This window comes from Bubalus bubalis, chromosome 18 (genome assembly GCF_019923935.1).
Source record: "Bubalus bubalis isolate 160015118507 breed Murrah chromosome 18, NDDB_SH_1, whole genome shotgun sequence".
NCBI classification, from domain to species: domain Eukaryota; kingdom Metazoa; phylum Chordata; class Mammalia; order Artiodactyla; family Bovidae; genus Bubalus; species Bubalus bubalis.
Genome location: NC_059174.1, coordinates 18359049 through 18378090, shown reverse-complemented (window position 1 = coordinate 18378090; position 19042 = coordinate 18359049). Strand labels below are relative to the sequence as shown.

The 19042-nt window shown below is 60.0% G+C and overlaps 1 protein-coding gene across 9 annotated transcripts in view; it reads right to left on the bottom strand.

The window, feature by feature from the left end:
• The window catches only part of ADCY7 (adenylate cyclase 7), a 64853-nt gene that overhangs the window by 6681 nt on the left and 39130 nt on the right, over positions 1–19042 (bottom strand). For 7 of the 9 annotated variants that reach the window (XM_025268638.3, XM_025268636.3, XM_006048954.4 and 4 more), the window contains 16 exons: positions 18638–18790; positions 17760–17909; positions 17346–17494; positions 15870–15981; positions 12067–12194; positions 10537–10695; positions 10186–10318; positions 6884–7075; positions 6490–6524; positions 5936–6019; positions 5659–5731; positions 4196–4293; positions 3196–3280; positions 2700–2825; positions 1793–1891; positions 651–844 (listed from right to left, as the gene is read on the bottom strand). In XM_025268638.3, the coding sequence (XP_025124423.2) occupies positions 651–844; positions 1793–1891; positions 2700–2825; positions 3196–3280; positions 4196–4293; positions 5659–5731; positions 5936–6019; positions 6490–6524; positions 6884–7075; positions 10186–10318; positions 10537–10695; positions 12067–12194; positions 15870–15981; positions 17346–17494; positions 17760–17909; positions 18638–18790 (1970 nt within the window). The remainder of the gene's footprint in view (positions 1–650; positions 845–1792; positions 1892–2699; positions 2826–3195; positions 3281–4195; positions 4294–5658; positions 5732–5935; positions 6020–6489; positions 6525–6883; positions 7076–10185; positions 10319–10536; positions 10696–12066; positions 12195–15869; positions 15982–17345; positions 17495–17759; positions 17910–18637; positions 18791–19042) is intronic. The other 2 variants (XM_044931826.2, XM_044931827.2) reach the window with 2 other exon arrangements.

The window sequence follows — 19042 nt, the reverse complement described above, 5'->3', positions numbered from 1 at the left end:
AGGGAAGGGCCGTGGCAAAGTCAAGGAAAGCACTGTAGGCTGGTAGGGGGGCACCCAAAGGCAGCCCACGCTCCTCAAGGTGAGCGGGGCTTGCAGAAGGGGTCGCAGGTGCAAGCCAGGCCCATGGCAACAGGCCTTGTTCTGGGTCCCCGGTTTCTGCCTTTTAGCTCAAGGCAGCCAGGTCTCTCTCCTTGGCCCACCTGAGCCCCCAGCCCCAGAATCAGGCACACACCAGCCCCTCCATGTGTCTGGGAACAGACCAGAGACGACCACTCTCTGCAGAACTCTGAGACCCAGGACACGGCTCAGAGCCGGGCGCTGGGCTGAGGGCTGCAGCCTCCACCTCCCACCCCAGACTGGCCTAGAGACAGCAAGACCAGGTGGCCTCTGGGGACCGGGGACACACCCCCTGCCGATGAGTCACATTCAGTCCTGAGCGCTGCAGACCCAGGGCCATGGCTTCCCCTTCTGTAAAGTGGGAACCACGCCACCTGCCAGTCCAGCCCACAAGCTGTCCGGTCCACAGGGGACTGTGGATGCAAAAGCAGCCGAGTTTGAAATAGCACTGAGACCAAGCAAAGGGCGCTGCAATGGGCCACAGTCAGGACGGGCAGTGGGCAGGGGGCCTGCAGTGAGGGATGGGGCCTCACCTGAGGGTGCCATTGGTCCCGGTGAGGTTGCCCAGGCTGTGGCCACAGCAGTCCCACTGCCAGCTCGGGTAGACGTTGAAGAGGACCAGGTAGGCCACCAAGGCCATGGTCAGCAGCACGACCTTCAGCTCCAGGCTCATCCGCAGGAAGACAGAGCAAGCGATGAAGGCCAGGATGCAGCTGCAGGTGTAGTACTGGGGAGACAGGGGTGTCGGTCAGCCCACCACCTCCCGTCACCAAGAGGCACCTCCCGGACCAGAGGTCGCCAAAAGGAGGGACACCTGTAGCCACAGGGGACTCCATGAAGAACCAGCGTGTCTTCAGCATCACTCTCCTGCCTCCCTTAACAAGGAACAGGCAGTAGAACCTAAAACGTTCTATAATATGTTGTTTTTAGCATAAGTTTACTTCCACTTACAGCCAATGAACTCACTTAAAAGGAAAAAAAATGTAGTAAATGAAAATGCCGGTGCCATGTGGCCATGACAAGGTCTTGAGTTCTGCCATGAGCTGGTCCCTCCAGAAGTGCATCTCCGCCCATGTCAGTCTCCTCCTCAAGAGCCTGCTGTGGCTCCCCAGCACCCCCAGCATAAAGACCGAGCTCCTCACCCTGGCCCTTGTGCTCTGCCCAGAGCTGGATCTAACCTACCTCTGGCTTCATCTCCCAACCCTCCCCCACCTCCTCCCTGTGACACAACCACCTGAAACCTCTGTGCCCACCACCCGCCTCGGCTGCTGCTCTCTGTCCCACCTCCTACCTCCCTGCCGACCCATGACCTTTCTGCCCTTCAGAGACCAGCTCAAATCCCCCACAACACCCCTCAAGTCCCACAGCCCTCCTTCTGTCCAGGCGGGCACTCCAGGCACGGCTTCTGGTGTCAGCCCACCTGGGCCCAGCCCTGGTTCCACTGCCTCTGAGGCAAACCCGTCCCCCTCCCCACGCCACACCCCCATTCACAAAGGGAGATCATGACGGGCGGGCATGGAGGGGGACAACCTTCTCGCCCTGGATGCAGGCGCCAGCACCCGCCCTGCACTCTCGCCTCTCCTGGGAGAGCCCACGGGCTCCGGAGCTCAGCACGCTCTGAGCATGCAGGGGAAATCAGAGTGTGGGCACGGGGCATGCAGAGGGACACACTCACCGGGAGGAGGTAGCACGGGCTCATCTCCCAGCCGCTCACAGCCCTCAGGCCCGTCTCGTTCCCAGCAGGCAGCCCCCAGTCCCGGAAGGGCATCAGTGGCTATGGACAAGACAAGGGCCCTGAGAGAGGTGGTCTGGGGGCGACCCAGGGTCTGCTCGGGCCAAGCAGGGCTGGGGGCAGAGTGGCACAGTGAGCGTCTCCTGCCGGGCGCGGCTCTAAGCTCAGCCCAGGGGCACGGCACCCCAATCTCTTCCCACCGTGGCCACAGCTCCACTGCAGCAGAAGGCATGTTGATCCTGCCCCAGGGCCCCCGGGGCTGACTCGGGGAGAAGCTGGGAGCAGTGTTTTCAGTGAGTCCGCTTCTCCCCAGGGGATGCTGAGGGAGGCGGTCACAGAGTCCCGAGTGCAGGGGACACGGAGGTCGGGAGGAGATGCCGACTCTAGATGTGGGAGCAGGCAGGACCAGCCAGGACGAGTGCCATCTGAGCACGAAGCATGTGAGCCCAGCCCACCAAGTGGGACCCGCGTGCCCCCTAGCGCGTGCCCAGGGCAGGTCAACCCCAGTGAGGAGACAGGTCTCAGAGAGGCTGAGACAGGACCTCCTCAGGGGCTGGAGAAAGACCGGGACGTCAAGGACACTGTGGTGGCCGGGTGAGCGCTCTGGGGGCCCCGAGTCCTCGTGTGACCAATGCAGGCTGAGGAGCTCGGAGCCGCCACGGGGGCTGCCACAGGCCCAGCCCACCAGGCTGTGGATTATGGCCATATCAGATGCTGCTTTTAGGCAACAGGATTATGGGATTCTAGAACCTAGAAGTTCCCAGGGTCGAAGACTGGCTCCCTCCTCCAGGAAGTATGCTCAGCCCAAGGGGTCCTGGCCAGGCCCACCAGCCCCAGCCCCGGCACCCACCAGGTTGACAACAGCAATGACAAGCAGGCTGCCAATGGTCAGGATGGCCAGGGACACCCGCAGCAGGGGCTGCGTCTCCACGCTCTCGGCGATGGCTCGGAGCTTCCCCCGGGCCGGGCAGCACCTCTGTGGAATCACAGTGTCATCACCGAGCACCCACAGCACCCGGGGGGCCCACAGCCCAAAGGCACAGCAGAGTGAGAGCTTCTGAGAGCTCTGAGCGGGGATCGAGGTGCTGTGCCTGTGTCCAGCCCAGAGCTCAGGACACGTGAGCAGACAGAAGGGACATCCCCACCCTTGCGGCTGGGACAGCCGTGGCCACGTGGGGACCACTAGCACCTAGGAAAGAGGATCCTGGGAGGAGCCTCCAGGGCACTCAGCACTGCCCTCCAGGCTGGGGGTGCAGAGCTCGTGGGGAGGGGCTGGGGCTCGGGTCACCACCATCCTGACACCTGCTGGGGCCCGGCCAGCACTCAGTCAGGGGCTTCCTGCTCACCAAGAACTCATCGGCGAAGCACAAGCCTAGTATCAGCCCGAGCACACAGCCCACCAGCCCAAAGGACACGCCCAGAGTCTTCATACTGGAGAAGAAGGAAAAACGTAAGTTTGAGGGGACCTTCTTCTCAGGGCATGTTCCCCACCCCCCAGCACCTCAGCCAAAGGGGGACTCTGCACACTGTGGTCCGGCTGCCCCACGAACAACACACAAGCCCAGGATCAACATCACGCCCCCTCCCCATTTCTGGGCCCAGTACACAAGAAATAAGTGGTTACGCAGCCTTTACACTCCCGTCCAGCAAGCACATAAGCACATCTAAACGTGTTCCTTATTTCGTCTTTCTTAAGCATATCCTGAACCACAGTCCTAGCGGAGCCTTTGGCCTAAGCACCCTTCCAGAGGCCACCAAGGAGCTGACTTTACTCTCTCCCATGACCTCAGCCCCTGTCCCTCTCCACCCCCTCCTCTGCCCCCCCTCATCAATAGAGCCCCCACCTCCACCCCAGAGCCTCAATTTCCCACACCTAAGAGGGAGATGGTGGCGGTTACGATTTTAGGAGTTGGCCCTTCTACAACTCCAAACACCTAGGGCAACTGAAATGCCTCCAGGGCCACACAGATAACCGGTGACTGTAGTGGCGGGAGGCATGTGGGAGCAAGGAGGCCTGCGATGTGAGAGAGCACGCACCTTCAATTAAAACGAAAAACTGCCGTGGCTGATTCACGTCAATGTATGGCAAAAACCACCATCATATTGTAAAGTAATTAGCCTCCAATTAAAATAAATAAATAAATTTTTTAAAAAAATTAAAAACTGAACATTGGCAACTCCAGGTATGGAGACCACCGCACCCAGGCTGGTTTCTGCAGCTCGGAGGTCTAAAGTGACTAGAGTTACTCACGGCCAGCCCCTTCTCCCAGGCTGGGATCTGCGGGTCCCCAGCCCTCCTCGCCTGACCCTGGTGGGCCTGACCATCCGGCCCGGCCCCCGACCCACCTGGACAACAGCAAGACGTGGATGAGCAGGATGCAGACGAAGACGAGGCTGGCACAAGCGAAGTAGTAGCGGACCCGGGGGATGGGCGCCAAGCGGTACTGGGGGCGACAGAGACTGTGAGGGGTGGTCGGGCAGCCGAGGCCCCACCCACAGAGCCACTTGCCCTGACCCCTTCCCAGCTCCACCCTGGCTCTGGTTAATCATCTTTTTTAAAAAACACCCTTACACTGCCTCCTTGACTTCACCGTGATGCTGTTACATCATCCTGAACAAACCTTCTCATTTGTTTCCGTTTTGCAGACTGTCTTTTATATTCAGAGGAAACCCCTTCCCCTCCCCCACCCAGCTCAGGTCTCCATCTTTATTTCCCTGAAAATCCCGCAGTCCAAGTGAGCTCCGGGGTTACAGTGACGGGGGCTACCAGTGGGTCTGATGTCACCCCAAACTGAGCAGTACAGCGAGGCCCGAGCCCCGAGCTCATGGGTGGGGGGCCCTGTGCTGCCCGCTCCTCCACAGCAGGCAGATCTCTGCCTGCGGGGCTCCTGCCGCCGGTGAGCAAACCGAGGCTCAGGGAGCAGGCAGCCCGTCTGGGTCTCCCAGCAGCAGAAGGCCACCAGACGGCTCTCCTGGTGACCGAACCTGCCTTTGGGCCCCAAGCTCCCCACGCAGGGAGACCCCAACTCAGGGAGCCCCTGGAGGATGAAACTGGCACTACGGGCTGGGCCACCCTCTCAGGCCACACCCGATGCCAAGACGCTCCAAACCCCAGTCTGCGAAAAGGGTACTAGCGCCCATCTCGGCCAGCAGGTGAGGGTGAAATGACCACGTGTGGGCCTTGGACGCTGCCAGAACCCATAGGTCCTCAATAAATAAGTGAATGGCAACTTCCCTTGTGGTCCAGTGGCTAAGACTCTGTTCTCCCAACGCAGGGGACCGGGGTTCAATCCTTGGTCAGGGAACTAGATCCCACGTGCCACAACTAAAGATCTTGCATGCCTCAACAAAAAACTGAAGATGCTTCATTTCACAACTAAGAATGGCACAGCCAAATTTGCAAAAAAATAAAAAATGGTCACTAGCGGGACACAGCGTGGTTTTATGGCAGCCAGATGGGGGGACCAGTTGGGCCCCATCAAACCAATACTAAGTTTGGGGCTTTTTCCTAAAAAGGTTAACACTGTCTGCCACTGTGTGCCCTGGCACCATCAGCTGAGGTCTGGCATATAGGGAGCAAAGCCTCCCAAACCCCAGTAGGCGAACCACTCCCGGGACATGGCAGGCAGAGCGGTGAGGCCAACAGAGACCCCAACAGGCCTGATGGACTCCCGACCCCACCCTGGTGGCAGCTGGAATGATTCCCCAGCATCCTCCCCGAGCAGACCTTCTGGGGATGTTGGCTGCCCCTGTCCCCTGCCCCCAGACCTTGGAGCTCCCCCTTCCTGGGGCTGCTCAGAGGTCCTCACCTCTCGCTCGAAGCCCTTCTCCAGGAAGATGGACCCAAAGGTGGAGAAGTCATCAGACTTGGAGCAGCAGGGTCTGTGGGGCGGAGACACAGCAGGAAGAGGTGAAGCCTGGGGGAGTTGGGGCGGGGTGACAGGGGCCACCCTCAGAGGAGAGGGGGGGTGGAGGTGGAGCACAGGGCCCACCCTCAGGTGGCCGCCCTGTGGACACAGCACGTGGACACGAGGCACAAGGAAGATGGTCCCTGCTTGAGGGAGGCAGGGGTCTCAAGAGCCTCACCTGGTAGAGCTGAGCCCCTCGATGGCTGACAATATCTCATCATCGTATGAGTCATCCTCTGACCGCCCCTTGGGGGAAATGCTTCTGGAATCAGACACCCACGGCGGCATCAGCCTGGGGATCTACAACCACTCACCCAGAGGCAGGGGTGTGGATGAGATGACTCACCCAAAGTGGGGTTCCCAGGTGCCCACAGGAGGTCCCAGAGCCTCATGCAAGATGGAGGAGGGTCAGGCCGGATCCACTAAGGCCCAGAGAGGGCAAGTGAAAGCCCAGCATCACACAGCATCACCCAGCAGCAGCCCAGCAAGAAGCAGAGGGCTGATCCTGGCTCAAAGTCTGTTCCACTAAACCCCGGGTATCCCTCACACCAACCCCAACAACCCCACCACAGGGTGAGTATACAGCAGGCACTCAATCACTGTGAAGTTCTGGTTCCTAGAAACACTCTGACCCAAACCAAGGCGAAATCCACAGTCAAGGCTGAGCCTTGTGGAGCTGCCGTTCAGGACAGAGGCCAATCAGGCCAGGAAAGCAGGGGCCAGGGCACAAACCTGTCAGGGGTCCGGTGGCGCCTCAGGGGAACAGCCTGGAAGGGAAAGGAGGAGAAGCTTATTCTCGAGGACATGAGCCTGGTGCAGGTCTTGGGACTGGGTCTATCATCTTGGGTACCCTTGGACGCAGGGACCATCCAGGCTGCAGGCACCTGGGACTGAAGCTGAACTTGGTCTAGGGAACCAGGAGGCCAGGGACATCCCCAGCCCCCTGGAGCATTCTCCAAATGCCCTCACTTCCCCAAGGGCCCCAGGAGGGAGGGAGGCAGGGCAGAGCCCAGAACCATCCTGCACATGCAGAGAGTGAGGCTCAAGACAGAAGGACCCCTTAGCATCTGCCCCCCTGCCCTTTCCCGGGGCCCCGGCTCCCAGCTCCCTGGGAGGATGGTCCTACCTTGGGCCTCCGCCCATGGGACACAAGGGTCTCACTGCTGCTCACGCTCTCGCGTTGGTTGAGGTGCGCGAAGGGGCGAGCCGCCCCCCAGGACTCCAGGTAGCGTGTCATGCGCACGGATGCCCGCATCTTCAGGGTCGCATCCCCCTTGTTCTTGGAGTTGTGCTGGCTGGGCTGGGGTGGCTGCTGGCTCTGAGGGCAGACACAGACACAGCCTTGTCCCATCCCTCCCTCCCTTCTCAGCCCAGGAAGGGGCCCCCACCCACACCCTGCTCCCCGAGAAAGGGGATGCTGCCCAGAGCACTGGTCCATCTGGAGAAAAGGGAAAACGACAAAGCAAACTGCTGGGGCTGCAGCCCCTCGGGGACTGGTGGAAGCCCAGTGCACTCACCAGCTGGGCTCCAAGGAGGCCCCAGCTCAGGGACCTCTCCCTGCCCCATCCACAACCATGCACAGCCCCTCAGACCCACCTCCACCTCCCCAGGGCAAGAACTGGGTTAAGGTCCCAAGACCAAAGGCCCCCCCTTGGCCTGTGAAAGTCCATTGGCCCCTCCCAGTGGAGGTACCCCGGGCAGATGGCGCCCAGGGAAGCCACAGGCATCCTGTCTTGCCCACCCTCATGTGGCTGGCACATGTCGTCCCCTGGCAGCAGCGGGAGGAAGGGGAGTGCTGGCCGGCAGCCCGGAGCGACAGCCAACCCAGGGCTGAACTCACACCCCCATGGGGCAGCACTCCAGGGAGTTCCACTCGTACAGCCCTCAGACCACGGCATGGGTCCACCATCCGCCACATGCCCTCTGTGCCCGTGCCAGGGATGCGGTAACTCAGCCAGGCCCCAAGCGAGGGGCCCACCTTCCCCCCACCTGGAACAACAACCCACCTGGGACCATCCGAAAGGCCACCAGGGACAAGCTTGAGCCATCTTGAGTCCTCCCCCAGACCGACGCTCCTGCCCTCCAGGAGTCCCGGTCTGCAGGGGTTCCCACAAACACCCACATGGACAGGCACCTACAGCCACAAACGCTTGTCAAGCCACAAGCAGCAACTTTCCTGGAAGCTTCTTGCCTCCTTCTGGGATAGAAACATTCTTAACCCCTGAGCCACGTCTGTCTGCCAGCCAGAGTAAATAGCACGGGGTTCTGTCCTTGTGAGGAAAGTCTCAGGGTCCGGAAAGCGAGCATTGCCCGGCAGTGAGAGACCTGCCCTGGAAGTCAGGTGGCTGGGGGGTGGTCACATTTCTCTGCCTCCCCCTTCACTGTCAGCAGCCCTGCCGACAGGGCACTCAGCTCTTCAAGTTCAAGGTCACTGGCACGTTCTCACTTTCTCTATTAGGACAGGGAAGCCAGATACTGTCCCTAAAAGTTCAATGTGTACTGAAGATCCATCAGTTCTGAGTGAAAATGCACCTGTTCACAAGCAGGGCCCAGGGAGAGCTCACAGGCCCCCCTTCCAGCCACCTCTGGACACTCATCCGCGGGGGGACCTCACACACATAAGCCCACAGAAGCCAGAGCTGGGAACTGGCCTCCCGTCCATGACGGGTGATGAGCCCGAGCATCCGTGTGGTGTGCGCTGCAGTCACGAAAAGAGACGCGGGTGGTCTCTGAGCACAGAAGGGAAGGTCTCCGAGCTACTCTGCAAGGTTCGCACTGGTGGTGGGGAGGCGGGAGGAGGGGGCGCTACTCGGAGGGCAGAGTTCTTCCGTCTACTTACCCACATAGACACCTCTGGGAGGAACACACTCACCACACTGGCCCCCTCTAGAGGGGACATGCCAGCTCTAGACAGGGATGCGTGGAAAACTGTCTACAACACGCCCCTCAGGCTTTCTGAATTTTTGACTATATGAAAGAGTAAAATTAAACAAAGAAGGGGAAGTTAGGGTTGCCAGGTAAATGACAGGAAGCCCAGTTAACCCTGCATGAGACACTCGTACTAAAACCTCCCTCATTCATCTGGAACGCGACCCAGACTGAGCGTCCTTGGTTGTACCTGATGAGGGGTGGGTTTTGGGGCCATGCCTACCACCGCCTTGGGCTCAAGGGCTCTGCTTCATTCATTCACCTGCTGTCTGGGCCCCAGCTCCATGCCAGGTGCTGTTCGAGGACCGGGGGCTGCAGCGCAGAGAAGAGGGACCCCCGCCCAAGCCTGCCCACATGGAGCTCACACTGACAATAAACAATAAAAAGGATAAACAGGAGCACCTGGGACAGAGGGAAGAGGGCTCTGGGCAGAGGGAGCAGCAGTGACCTGGGTCCTGCCATGGAAAGAGCCTGGCGTGGAGGGACGGGAGGCTGGCACAGGGCGGGGGAGGAAGTGCTTTGGTCCGAGTGGGCGGGGCCCGGCGGGTGGGCGGGGCCCTGGAAGTGGGCGGGGCCCAGAGCGGCAGGGTGAGGGGCTGGGTGAGGGGTGGGGTGAGGGGCCGGGAGCAGCCCCAGGATACCCAGGCGGGGTTCCCCAGATGCTAACTCAGAGTTGCTGGCCCACCGAGGGTGCCCTGGGAATGCCGGCAGGATGAAGCCCAGGGGGTGAGGAGAAGTTCAGAGACTGGCCCTCAGCCCCCCTGGAGACTGGCAGCCAGGTCAGCCCTGAGGACAGCCAAGGCCAGAGTGAGAGGGAGCCGAGAGAGCCGGCCCGGCCGACATTCTTGAGCGAGCACCAAGGATGACTCACCGAGGGCGGCCAGACGAGCGGGCCTCCCGCGGGCGGGAAAGAATGGCCCTTGCAGGCGCGGGTGGGCTGGGGGCAGGACCCGGGCCGGGCGCCTGGAAGGAGCCCCACAGCCCCACAGCCTACCCCGCCACGGGGTCCAGAGAGAAAGAGGGGCCCACAGAAAACACAGAGGCACCGGCGGGGCAGGCCGACACGGCGGGGCAGACACACGGAGACTCCTGCCTAGCGGCCCGTTGGCCGACCCCTGCTTCCCCTGACTCCCATCCAAGGCGTGTTTTTAAAATGTGCCTTGAAAATCTGGAAGATTAGTGACAACCTCGTGGAAAACAAACTAATAGTGACTAAAATGTCACTAGAGTTCGTTCGAGAACGTTGACCATGCACCCAGCTCATGGTGAAAGCTTCGATCAGACTGGCTTTTTCTCCTCCTGAGGTAGGCACTGCTGCCATTCCCATTTCACAGAAAAGAACACTGAGGCCCAGAGAAGATGTCACCTGGGGCCTAAAACATACCTGGTGACGGGACGCTCACTCTTCCCGCCTCTCTCTCTGAGGGCACCATTCCCCAGCTGCAGACCCTGGCTCCTGCGTGGTACCCACCCCCATGCTGCCGCAGCCGAGCCTCGTACCCGGGGATCGATGACCAGGTAGGTGCGGATGTTCATCTCTTTGAGGTAAGGGTCCCGCTGCTGCCCGTGCCCGTCCTCCACCTCGTACGCCTTGTCCAGGTGCTTCAGCGTCGCCTCTGTGATGTGCACCCGGCTGGGGGAGACCAGAGTCACACAGCAGCAGGGCCCCCAGAGAGGGTGGGAGGGCCCGCTCGGGGGTGCACAGCAGGGCCGAGCAGACCGGAGCCCAGGCGAGTGCCCCCCACTTCGGGGTCACGGACTCCCTCTCTAAGCCCATGCTGACCCCCCGCCACAGCAGCCCACAGTCAGCCCCATGACCTCTGACCCGCCCGCCGGCCAGCTGAGCCTCACCCAGGGACTCCGGCCGCCTCCATCCTGTTGGCCAGGGACACGTCGTGGGACCACACGTCGTACTGCCACTTGCGCAGCCCAATGACACCGCACAGCACGTTCCCCGAGTGGATGCCCACGCGCATGCTGATGTCCACGCCTGTGGCCTCCCGCACCTGCCTGGGGCAGAGGCCGGCCACCCCACCTCAGCCAGGGCTCCTGAGGGGCCCTAAACCCTAGGACAGGCTCAAAGTCCTTGTACAGGGTATGAGGAGCATGTGGGGACAGGGCAGGCCCAGCTCACAGGAGACAAGTTTCTCAGCCTGAAGGGCTACCTCCTCCCATCCCCAGGAGTGTGCAAATGGATGTGGTCACCCGTAAGTTCAAGGCTACTAAAAAGAGGAAGAATTCCAATTGTCACCGGTCACCATGGCTCGTGGGGAAGGCCTTAAGAGTCTATCACTGGGTGTTCCCCTGCCCGGCAGCCCCAGCTGGGGTCTGCAGAAGGAGCCAGGCACCTCCCAAACCCAGCAGAAACAAAGAACATGGGGACAGCCTTGGGGGGCCTTACACACCCCCACCTCTGGGAAACGGGAGCACTGAGGATTGCAGGAGTACTCAGTACAAGGTGCCCCAACTTAGGCTTCCCTGGGGTACAAGGCACCCCCAACATGAAAGGGCCCTCTGGGGTCCCTCTGACAAGTGGGAGAGGGTCCAGGGAGCAGCCAGTGCCATGTGCCCCCCAAAGGGCTGGAGAGACGGACCAAGCCTGCTGGGGTCAGAGCCAGAGGGAGCAGAGGCCCCCGCACAACATCCACATTCTCCAGGGAGGGAAGTGACCCCCGAGAGCGCAGCACCAGCCTGGGATAACTCAGGCAGTGACGCAGAGCAGACTGTGACCTGGACCCCTGACTCCCGGGCGGTGATTTGTCTGGTAAGATTTCAGGAGGAAGACAAGCTGGAGCTGGGTTTGCACAGGAGCTGTGCACTTGCCAGGCAGCGCAGCCGCGCCCTGCTCTGTCCTGAACACTGGCTGGGGTGGCCAGGCCCGCCTGGCCCTCCACCACCCGCCTGACCACAGACCACAGCTGCCCTGGGCTCCAGGGAACCTCATGGGGAGCTAAATGTTGGTGGAAAGGAGTCGTGGGATGCTGGGGGTCTCCCTGCAGCTGAGGGCTAGTTCCCCAACTCCCAGGGTCTTCACAGGGGGAGCAGGAAGCAGATGGAGGCCTGGGGTCAGACCTTATGTTGACCAGCTCCTCTGCCACTGCAAAGGCTCAGTCTCCAAAGAAACAGAGTCCCCTGCCCGTCCTCATGATGACCCTGAGCTCTGAGCTCCAGAGGCTCTCTGCTACTCGGAGTCCCAGTGGGGCCCAGAGGGAGGGATGTAAACACACTGCTAAGTGGTCCAGGTAAGCCTTCTGCACCCTTGCAGCCTTAGTTTCTCATCTGGAAAGTGGGGACAATGTCTTCCCCACCATGCCTTGGGGAGCAGGAAGGGTCCGTCGCGGGGACAAGCCCCCGGGCCCTGGACCTGCCCGTGTTACCTACTTGATGGCCTCACACATGTCCAGCCCCATCTTCACACAGTTGCGGGCGTGGTTGGGCAGGGACACAGGCAAGCCGGACACGCAGTAGTAGCAGTCGCCCAGGATCTTAATACGCATGCACTCATTGGCCTGCAAGTCAAGGGAGAGGCCTGGTCCACAGATGGCCCAAGGGCCAGGGAGCAGGCCTGTCAGCCACCTTCCCACACCCTCCAGAGTCAGCCAGGCTCTTTTCCGGCCAGAGGCTTTTTCCCCTGGGGCACCAAACACCAGCAGCTGCTTCTGGGCCTGGCAAAAGGACTGGGGACACAGGAGCTCTGTAGGAGGAACCCTAAGCAGGTGTCAAGGATGAAACCAAGTGTTATGAAGGGCGGCCACCTGAGTGCCTCTAGGGAGCCACTACCTTTGGTTTCATTCACCCATGCACTGTTTGAGCTTCTACTGAGACCCCTGCCCTGCCCCAGACACTGGGACCCAGCAGTGAGCAAAACAGAAAACAACCCTGCGGCCAGAGGCAGGGCTGGACACTGAACTAGATAAATAAAATCGACAGACACCCATGATGGTAAGTGCTATGGAGAAAAACGAAGGGGAAAAAAATGAGGAATGAGAAGGAAGAGGAAGCTTCCATGAGGCCAGAGAAGGCCTCCCAGTGAAAGTAATTTCGAGAAAAGTCCTAAAGGAGCCGAGGGAGCAAGCCCTGTAGGGAGCTGGAGGAAGAGCATCCCGGGCAGAGGGAAGCAGACTGTGCAAAGGCCCTGAGGCCATGAAGCTGTTGGAGGCACAGCACAGCAGTCTGTGCAAATGAAGTGGAGGGGGTGAGAACAGAGAGGCAACAGGAGCCATAAGCTTCAGGGTCAGTCAGTCAGGTCAGTTCAGTCGCTCAGTTGTGTTCGATTCTGCAACCCCATGAATTGCAGCACGCCAGGCCTCCCTGTCCATCACCAACTCCCGGAGTTCACTCAAACTCACGTCCATCGAGTCGGTGATGCTATCTAGCCATCTCATCCTTTGTCGTCCCCTTTTCCTCCTGCCCCCAATCCCTCCCGGCATCAGAGTTTTTTCCAATCAGTCAACTCTTCTCATGAGGTGGCCAAAGTACTGGAGTTTCAGCTTTAGCATCATTCCTTCCAAAGAACACCCAGGGCTGATCTCCTTTAGAATGGACTGGTTGGATCTCCTTGCAGTCCAAGGGACTCTCAAGAGTCTTCTCCAACACCACAGTTCAAAAGCATCAATTCTTCCGCACTCAGCTTTCTTCATAGGTGTCAAAAGTAACCAAGGAGACAGCTAAGCTGCCAGGGACACAGGGTTTGGGGAGTGGGCAGAGAGCAGAGAACAAAGATGGCCGTGGGGAGAGAAGGTGAAGTCATGGAGGAGAATGCTCTTGGAGGGGAAGGGGAGGCCAGGCAGGCTGTCTGAGGTCCCATCCGAGGTGATGCTACAGCCACTTGACCCCCACAAGCCCTGGGTAAAGGGGGCCACACACACCAAGGCCTGGGGGTGGGGTTTGGGAGAACAGGGAGGAGGAGCTGCCCCCTGGGCTGCATGCTCCACGCTGCACCCCCACTGCATGCTTTATTTACAGAGACCCCACCAGGAAGCCCTGCCCTGGCTCCCTCCTGCAGGGTCCCAAAGAGCTGGTTCCCAGAACCAGGATACCCTCTGTCTCCAGACCCAGTGCCCACTCCCTGGCACGCCCCCAAGGGGTACCCTGGGGGTACCCTCCCTTGGGGTACCCTACCTGCCATGCCTTTATGAGCAGTCCCCTTCCTAAGCCCACCCTCCAAGGACCCTTCTGCGTGTGCCCGCTGCTTCCCGCTGGGCCGCCCAGTCTGGCACACGCTGAGCTCTGCACAGCCTAAGCAGCCAGGTGAGGACACTGCTTTCCTAGAAAGCAGAAGCTTGTCAAGGGCCGGGACACCTGGGTACAGGCTCAGGGCGCTGCAACCCTTATCTCCTCCAAGGCCAGGCACAGGATCCCAGTCTGGATCCAACTCCACTGTCAGGAGGCCACACTCCCCCAGCTGCTCCTCCCACTGCCTCTGACATTTAGCACTGGAGGAGCTGGGTCAGTACACTGGGGGCGGAAGTGGCTGAGCCCAGAGGCAACGCAGAAACCCCTGGGAGCAGGCCCTGCCTCTCGCCAGGAGGTTACCGTTCTGGGATCTGGTGGCTGAGGGGACAAGAGGCTGGAGCCAGCCCTGCCTGCTGCATTTGCCCAGGGATTGGACGCTCTGGCCTGAAGACTGGCCCCTGCCTCGGCCTTCCTCTTCTCATCTGTACAGTGGGGCTCCCTCATGGGCCTGCCACGGAGGGCAGGCTGTGCCCAAGAAGGCAAGGGCAAGGCCTTGGCTTTCTGGCAAGGAAAGAGCCAGCTGTGGCCTCCAACCTCTGGGAAACCCCACCTGCTGGTTCAGGGAAAATCATGAAAGAAGGAAGCTCCTGAAGAAAGGCTTCCAGTTAGACAGGACCTCAGAGTCATTCATTCAACAGGACCCAGGGAAACAGTTCTCCAGAGCACCCCTGGCCAGTGGTGTCCAACTGTAGCTTGATTACCTCCTGTGATGGGAAGCTCATCCTCCGAGATGGAACCCGCTGCCCACTCCTGGTGAAGCAGTCTCTCCCAAGAATGAGCAGCTCTTCCTAGTGTGGGACCAGAACTTGCCTCCTATCAAACTCTAAACCACTGATTCTCTGCCCATGGAGTCACCCAGGACGCTCTTAAAAACTCCCAAGGGTGTGGGCATGGGTATTGGTGTTTCATTTAAACGTTCCAGGTGATTCAAACAAGTGGCCAGAATGGAGAGCCACTGCCCTAAATCTTACACTTGAGTCTCTACTCAGTGGCCACCACTTCCAGGAAGCCTTCTTGACCACCTGAGGCTGGGCTAGGCACTCCCCAGTCCCACCCTCTGTGCCCCTCTTCCAACCAGGCAACATGCAGACTGGGAGCTACTTGAGGGCAGCCTGAGGCCCCATGTGAGCCAGGGCTGACCCTCAGCTGATCTTAGACCATGTGCTAAATTAATGAAGAACTGAGGCTCCTTCACAACCCCTCTCACCCAGACACACACACCGGGAGCTGCGTGTGTGAAGACAAAACAGTGAGGTCCTGGCTCAGCCCTGTTCAGTCTCCAGACCCCTCCTGCCTTGTCTATATCCTGGAGATTCCCCTTGCCCAACACTCTCCAGGTTTGGCACCTGCTAAGGGTCCTCAGGGGTCCTCCAGTCAAGGCCCACTCCTCACCTCAGTTGTCAAGTCCCTGTATGTCTGACCCTGTGACCATGCGCCCCCATGAACACACTCTGTCCCACTGACACGGAGCCGCTTTCCACATGTGGGCACACACAGCTCTCTTTCTACTCTAGGCTTTCGCACATTTGGTTCCCTCTGCCCATAACACGGTTACCTTTCCTTTTAGACTTTAATGTTCAGGCTCTTAACCTGGGATACTGTCAAAAGGCAGATTCTGAGTAAGGCCTGGCATTCCCCAGTGAGGCTCCCAAGTGCGGCAGAGGCTGCCACCCTCATGTAGTGAGAACGGAGCCACCTGCCCCCCAGGCAGCCTCCCTCTGAGCTCAGGAAGCCCAGTGCCTTCCCCAGCCTGCACTGACACACTCTGGACAGGGTCCTGGCTCAGCCTCCACTCCAACCGTGGGGAAGCATTTGCTGACTGGATGCTGAAATTCAACCCAGGCCTCCCTGTGCCCGTCTCCAAACAGCACTGGACACAGGACACCCCGTAGGTGCAGCAGGAGGCGTTCCTGACTTCGCTACTGGAAGAACGGAGGCAGCACGCTCACCTTGGCGATCTGGTCGAACTTGCCGAAGAGCTCATTCAGCACCACCACCAGCTCTTTGGGGGAGCAGTCACTGGCCAGTCGCGTGAAGCCCACGATGTCAGCGTAGAGGATGCTGGGGGTGGGGTGGGAGAAGGGTCAGGACCAAAACCCCCGAATATCTGCCAGCCCTGCACTCAGTCACCCCTGCAAGCCCTCCACCTCCACAGCAATGGGAGAGAAGCTCCTGCTCATAAAGACAAATTAAAGTTCCAGAGGCTTTACACCAGAGCCAAACGGAGCAAGCCCCAGTCTGCAAGGCCCTCTGGAACCCCTGGCCCCTTTAGAGCCCTTACCATAGATGACTCAACTATACTCTCATGGGTGGATTCTTGGACCCCTGGGAACTTCTCAACCTCTCCACACCTGATTTCACCAGATGTCGGAACTAAAGCCTTGGTAAGATGCAACAACTCTTGAGAGTCCCTTTGAGAGCAAGGAGATTAAACTAGTCAATCCTAAAGGAAATCAACACTAAATAGTCATTGGAAGGACTGATGCTGAAGCTGAAGCTTCAGTACTTTGGTCACCTGATGCAAAGAGCTGACTCATTGGAAAAGACCCTGATGCTGGGAAAGACTGAGGGCAGGAGGAGAAGGGGATGACAGAGGATGAAGATGGTTGGACGGCATTGCTGACTCAATGGACATGAGTTTGAGCAAGCTCCGGAAGATAGTGAAGGACAGGTACGCCTGGAGTGCTGCAGTCCATGGAGTCTCAAAGAGTCAGACACGACTGAGCGACTGAACAACAACAACAAAGAAGTAGCTGGATGCTCCCTCCAGGCGAGCTCCACACCCAGTGCCCTCACACCTCTCATCCTCACACTGCCCCTGTAGAACCCCCATTCTGCAGATGAGCAAACTGAGGCCCAGGGAGGTGCAGATGCACTGGGAAGCCAGAGCTGCATTTGGCACCAGATCTCCCGGCTCCCGAGCCTGTGGTTCTGGACCATCTGCAGCCCAGACAGCAGCCACGGGCAGCCTCAGGGGTAAGGCTGAGCTACAGGCAGAGGGCCGGAGTGGAGCTCACGGCACCCGCATCTACACTTCACTCAGGGCAGCGCCATCGAGTAAGATTCTGCAGGCCCTTCAAGTCTGTCAAAATCAGTGTCAGGACTGGGGGGCCACTAACAGTCACCTGGTGGGGGGGACTTCACCTCCTTTTGGGGGGATCCTGTGCCCCATGGAGAATCACCTGCAAATGACCATTTCCTTCCCTGCAGTCACGACCTTGCAGTTTGACCATTTTAGAAGGAAGAGGATTTCCTCCAGTATTCATGTAATCCAACCTCACTCTCTAGGGGAGCAAGCAGGGAGACTGAGGTCCGGGGCCTGGATTTACCTCTCCCCAGTCTGGGGGAGTCTCCTGGGCCCCCAGGTAGGAGGGTAGGGGGCTTTCCAGGAGACACTGGGGCACACGGGGCCGCCAGCCACCCACCTGACATTCTGGTGCCTTTTGACGTAGAGGTTGTGGAAGTTGTTGTCGGGCAGGTAACGGCGGTCCCCGCGCTCCTTGAGCCGCTCGATGATGGCCAGCTTCATGCCCATGGAGATGTGGGCAGGCAGCACGGACAGCAGCAGGTTCTCCTGGCATGCGGGCATGGGCGGGGCGGCGTCAGGCCCCCCGTCCTCTCCGCGCCCTGTGCTCCCCTCCAGCAGCTGGTGCACATCCTGCACCAACCCGCGGGCACACACCTCCCGTGGCCCAGCAGCCCCTCAGGGGATGCTGGCACAGGTGTCTGGTCAGGCGCCCCGTGTACACACTTATCATCAGAGAAAGGACACAGGGCGTGGGGCCTGGGGGACGGCAGGGGGACGAGGGGCGGTGGCTCCAGGGGCTGCGGGTCCCCACCTGCTGGCGCTTCTCGATGCGCAGCTTACGCCGAATCTGGATGCATTTCACGGTGTAGGTGAAGAGGTCGTGGGAGGCGTCCTGCATGTGGTGCTTGTGGAAGGCGCCTGTGAGGTTCCCGCACAGGAAGACCACCGCAGTGGCCAGCAGCTGCAGGTGGGCCACAGGGGGCTCGGCATCAGGCCTGGCCCATGCCCCCAGGACACTGGTCCCCTTGGTGGGCTGGTGCTGGTACCCTCTCCTCAATCCCTGGCCTCCCAGGGGGTGCAGGCAGGGAAACTGAGGAAGTGAGTCACTGTGACCGCAGGACAGGACTCAAGCCTGTGTCTGCATCCTCCAGGCACCCCCTAGCACGGAGGGTTCAGGACCCAGAGCCACTAAAACAGAGGCAGGACCATGTCTCCTCACAGAGCCCAGGGGGGCGCCAAGGACAGTCATGGAAGGCACAGCGCCTGGTTGGCTGCCCAGAGCTCAGGCCCTCGCCTCCCAGACTGAACACACAACTGACCATCCCCACTGACCATTCATAATCCCTCAACATGAAGACAAGACTGAGTGTCGAACCCTGTCCAGTGGGGCTCCAACATGAGCAGGGGAAACCTCTGAACAGGGTCTCACCCAGCAGAGTGCACTGGACCCAGGAAGGACCCCGAAGGTCAGGGCTGGAGGGAGAGGCTGAACCCTGGGGTACCCCAGGCCGGCAAAGCAAAGACTGCAGGGCGGGGCACCTGCCAACTGGGATAAAGCCTGGCCTGGAGGCCACCTGTCAGCAAACCTCTGTCTCCAAGGCCTCCAACTCGCCCACATCAGCCTCAGCTGCCCTCAGCCTGAAGCACAGCGCCCCCCTACCAAGGCTTAGCCGGCCCCGCGCCCCTCACCTTCAGCCCCACAGGGCTGGTGAACTTCTCCTGGTGCATGGCGAGCACCAGGAGGTGGGAGATGCTAGAGACGAGTCCGGCCGTGACGGCACCCCACGTGCTGAAGGGCAGCAGTGTGTACACCACGAAGACCACGAACAGGAAGAAGGGCACCTGCACACAGCACGTCATGACGCAGCTGCCCCGCCACCCCTGCCCAGCTGCGCCCGGCTAGTGGGGCCCTAGAAGCCTGAACGCTGAGTCGTCAGCAGCCAGTCCAGGACCCTGGTGCCCTCTGCCCTCAGGCTGGCCCCTTCCCCCACCTTGTGTGGTGAGAAGCAGCAGCAGACACATGTGAGAACAGGAAAAAGTCAAAAACCTACCCAGCCAGCATCATGTCCTACGAGCTGATTCAGGGTCTGGGGC